We start from the raw sequence: 4,481 nt of genomic DNA, 5'->3' as shown, positions 1-4,481 counted from the left end.
GCTGCATTACTGTGCTTGTACAGGATTTGGTGTCTTGTACCATTCAAAGAAGAAACAGAAAAGACTGGAAACAATGTGAGCACAGAACCTGGATCTAGCAGCAGATCTATCAGAAAGAGAAAGTATTTAATGTCCCAGTATGACCCAGAATGACACAGGAACTTACAGCAGCTGTGGATCAATAGTACCTGGTACTTGTAACTCAGGAAAGTTTTGCTGACTGATGAAAGGCGAAATGATGCAAAAATGGTGCCTGACCTAGGACACTCAGTATATTTACTTCTTGGCACTTTCAAGTTATTATTTTGGAAACACCCTATTGCTCCAAGTGCAATGGAAAAAAAAAAGAAAAAGAAGTAGGAACAAAAATCCAGTTAGTCACTTACTCACCTTTTTACTTAAGTGGGGACCATTGGTCCCCCCAGTGCTTCTCTGTACTGATGGTGGCACTTGATATACACTCTGTTCTTGGCTGCCATGGCCAGTGGGTACTTGGTAAATTCCCTGACTTTGGTAGGAAGGTGGTACTTGGTAGATGGTGTCGTGAGGAGCAGCCTGTGGGTTTGGCACTTGATAGAGCTTCTGTTGGCCAAAGGTCTGGTGCATTAGTCCGGACGCAGGCTGGTCGTGGCTAGAGGAGGTCTCCTGCATGGGGCCAATCAGGAGCTTCACGCGGTTGCCTGGGACAATGCCTTGCCGACCGTGCAAGGAGCACAGCCACCATCCTTCCAGTCCCCCTGTGTTCTGCTCTATGACGGTCAGGATGTCTCCCTTGCGAAAGGCCAGTTCCTCAGCGCACTCAGGGACATTGTCATATAAGGCCCTTGCCATAAGATTCTAGGAAGGAAGGAACAGAGGGAAATCGTGTTAGAACACCAGCTCAATCTCTTTAACACCTACAGCCCATGCCCTTCTGGAGAGGCACCCTTCCTGGAAAGAGAGAAAAATAAATCTGAACAATAGCCTGTGAAGAGAAAAACAGATGGTGCAGACAAAAGACAGATACATGCAGACTGTGTCTGCCACCAGTGACATCAGACTGCCTCCTCGGAAAAGCTCAAAACACCAGAAGAGTTCTTTCCTCTAGCGGTAGAGGCTGTGCCAAGGAATTCTGAGCAGCACTGTTAAAGAGTTAGGCAATGGTTCACGACACAAAACGTTTTTCTTTCTTTTTAAAAGTGAGCTTGCAGGAAAAAAAAATCCAAGATATAAAGATGTACCACAATGGACATTTCTCAATTTTTTCATATATTGGAGGTGAAAAGACAAAGATGATCCCAAAGACACACACTACAAATGGCATTTATATTTGGTGTTGAAATATAAACAAAAGCACACATGTATGCCTTGGCAGGGCTTAAAAAATCTCATTCTCAGATGGTCGAGAGGTCCTTGGATCTGGGGAGAGTCTACAAGCCAGGCACACAGATACGCGTGACCAGTGGGCACGGGGCACACAGTGACAGCAGTCTCCATCTCTAGGTTTGATGGCAGGAAGCTACAAGGACTTTATTAGGATGCAGGTAGATGCCAACTCTTTCTCTTTTGGTCTTTTGCTCACACCTTTCCTGAGGGCCTCCCCACCCCACCACTTTGTCACCCACTTCTTGAATCTCACCACTCACGTCTGAAAGCCTGAGCCTTCCCCTTTCATGGGCCCACAACACTCTCTCTCTGTACGAAGGCCTGTCTGGCACATTCAGGACTAAGCAGACAGCCAAAGTTAGGCATTCAGCATAGAGTGGGCAGGCAGTACGTGCTGACATTCCTGGAAGCCTTTCAAAGGCTCTGAAGATTTCATTTTTTAGCGTTAGTAATGTTTCCCAGCACGCTGGCAGCCCTGACCGCAGGCCTGCACCTTCCCAGCGTGCGGAGAAGCCAGGGACCGGTGTCAATTCATCACAAGCGCTCGGAACACTCAGTGACCTCCCCAGTTAAATGTCTGGATGCATTTAATGCCATTGCGGTGGGGCTCACTTATGGGAGAAAGGACTGATTGGATGGAGTATGTTCGTGACTTTGTTTCACACCATAACATATTCATGGAATTTTCGGCTACTGTTGTTCGGACTTTTGCCCCCTGTTTTCTTCTCTAGAAATGTGGACTTGATCTTCCAGCCTTGTGCTTTTCATTTCTTTATTGCTGGCATACATTAATCATTTCCCCCGTACTCTGCCCCATAACCCCAGGGCTTGCACTGAGTGCTGTTCTCCGCTGCGGAGTGGCTGCGCGACTCTGGAGGGGGCCTGCCCTCTGCTCGGTAGTCAGCAAGGGGTCCAATCCCACGACTGTGAGCCAGGATCCTCTTAGTCAGTGACACTGCTCGACTTAAGGAAAGGAGATGAAGCCACAGAGGACAATATTCACGAAGCTTTGTGATAGTCTTCAAGGATAACGCTGACGTCCTTTTTTGTGACAGCCATGAGATCCAGGAAGTGTGTGACATGGACAGGTGAGTGGTGAAGGAAGCTAAAGGAAACTGCGGTGTTTGTGTTTCAGGTGAAGGTTTACTTAGCAGTTATATTCTAGGAAGCTTTGAGTTTCTTCTAACAATTGAAAGTTCACATACGTAAAGGTAAAATCAGGTAGGACTCTACCCCAGGTGGCGGAACCATTTAAGAATTTGTCATAATCCTAAAGTCTTCTCTGTCTTTCTTCTTCCATCTTTTGGGTGTTCTTTTATTTTAAAGAAAACAAATCATAGAGTTACAGAGAACAGTATTCTGGTCTTTGTACCAAAATGATCTCAAGGAAATGCCTCCACCAGATTTGTCTCGTGACTATAGAGTGGGGAGAGAACTGACTGCTCTGGTCTCTGTCCCTTTCTCCTGGGCCTATTCGGCAGTTGGGAATGGCTGGGAAGGAAGCCCCCAGAGGAAATCAGGAGAACAGAGTCGGGGCCAGTTCTACGGGAGCTGAGGGCTGATGGCTGTGCAGTTATATTGGTACAAAGAAGGGAAAGAAGAGAAGCAGAAACAGACTACAGACCTAATGAACATAAATCAGCTCAAGGCCTCTGGCGTTGGGCCCCTGCCAACACCTAGGAACACCGTGAGGCCCTAAAGTAGAGCACGGGACCACGCTGGATCAGAGACAGACAGGAATCCCCGCACGAGAGTCCTTCTCGATGTTCTTTGTCTCCGGCCCAGTATCCTTCCCACCACCTGGGGAGCAGCAGGCGAATGTTTCTCCACTTGCCTCAGGAGCTGCTTCTCCAGGCTGCTTGTCCAGGGCTTCCCAGCAGCCCTCCCCACTGCCCACCGAGACTGGGATTTAGAAAGTGGTCACGGCAAGGATTTAGTGGCAGTGATCCCAGCACCAGCCTGACACCTATTCAGTATCCTCCGCCTTAATATCTGCACACGCCACAGAGAGTCAATGTCTCCACCCAACCACTGTCTGAAACAGAAGGTTATAGCTCCAGAGACCTTTAGAAATCACCTGAGCCCTTAAGTCCCTGTTTTACAGATAAGGAAACGGGTCTGGGGAGACCAGTTCATCATGTGCCCAACGCCACACTGTTGGTGTCAGAGATGGAAACAGAACTATGGTCTTTTGGTTCTTCTAGAACACTATTTTAGCTATTTTAGCTTTACTATACAGTGTCTTTCTGACTGGCCCCAATTCCATGACCAATTCTTCTCTGCCTACAGAATAAGTAGATTCTTGGGTTTCGGGTCCTGGCTGTATTGCTTGAGCAGATCACTTCTCTTCTTCTTGACTTCCTCATCCTCACGATAAGAATGAGGATGATAATACCCATCTCGTGAGTTTGCCATTACAGAATTAACTCTGTAGTGAGTCCTGGTCAACACAACCTCTTGTCTAGTATTTGCCGGAAAACAGCAATAATGAAACTATTGGTTGCATTCCAGAGATCTTCTGAGACAAAATAATAGTAATAATAATGATGTTACTGGAAAAAGTATGGCGAAATCTCATCAGAAGGGGAGATAAGAGAGCTATGCAATTCTAGATCCAATGGATGGGTGGCCTCCAGAGATTGGCAGCTAGAGGCTGGCANTGGAAGGGGGGAAGATGAACTAACCAGAAGGACGAATGGCGTGTCCATGTCTCTCAAGCCTCACAGCCAGAGAGTATGGGAGACAGCGAGCAGTAGAGTGGCTGCCCCTCCCTATTACAACAGGATACTGACATAGATGTCTGCAGCTACCAAGCAAACAGGAAGGCCAAGAACTGGCCGTCCCAGCGAGATGGAATACAATGGCTTCTTTAAGAGCCACTTCTCCCTTCAGCGTAGCCATCTGCATCTGGAGGTAGGTGACAGAGCACCACTCGGATACGTTGCCAGAACGTTTGGTTCTGCTGTTCCTGGTTCCTGAGCTATGCCTGAGAAGTGGAGAGAAAATCCTGTGTAACTGGGCAGAACTGCGGGTGCAGAGAGCGCCTGGTCATGTGACAACTGCCACCCCGCCACCCCCCAACTCCTCCCTGCTTTTTTTCTCCCCCCAAGTACAAT

At 47.8% G+C, this 4,481-nt stretch overlaps 1 protein-coding gene across 1 annotated transcript; it reads right to left on the bottom strand.

Moving 5' to 3' along the window:
- Positions 1–42: 42 nt before the first annotated feature.
- On the bottom strand, positions 43–833 carry LOC103604514 (enhancer of filamentation 1-like). Its single transcript, XM_008589090.1, has 2 exons — positions 391–833; positions 43–106 (listed from the first exon to the last, which is right to left on the bottom strand). The coding sequence occupies exons 1-2, from the start codon at positions 829–831 to the stop codon at positions 95–97; spliced, it is 453 nt and encodes a 150-aa protein (XP_008587312.1). The 5' UTR covers positions 832–833; the 3' UTR covers positions 43–94.
- Between the last annotated feature and the right edge of the window lie 3,648 nt (positions 834–4,481).

This window comes from Galeopterus variegatus, unplaced genomic scaffold (genome assembly GCF_000696425.1).
Source record: "Galeopterus variegatus unplaced genomic scaffold, G_variegatus-3.0.2 Scaffold5200, whole genome shotgun sequence".
NCBI lineage: Eukaryota > Metazoa > Chordata > Mammalia > Dermoptera > Cynocephalidae > Galeopterus > Galeopterus variegatus.
The sequence above is the reverse complement of the archived record's forward strand: the minus strand, read 5'-3'. Positions and strand labels throughout refer to the sequence as shown.

Excerpts from the sequence above, each read along its gene's own strand:
- LOC103604514 (XM_008589090.1), bottom strand. The coding sequence starts at position 831 with ATGGCAAGGGCCTTATATGACAATGTCCCTGAGTGCGCTGAGGAACTG.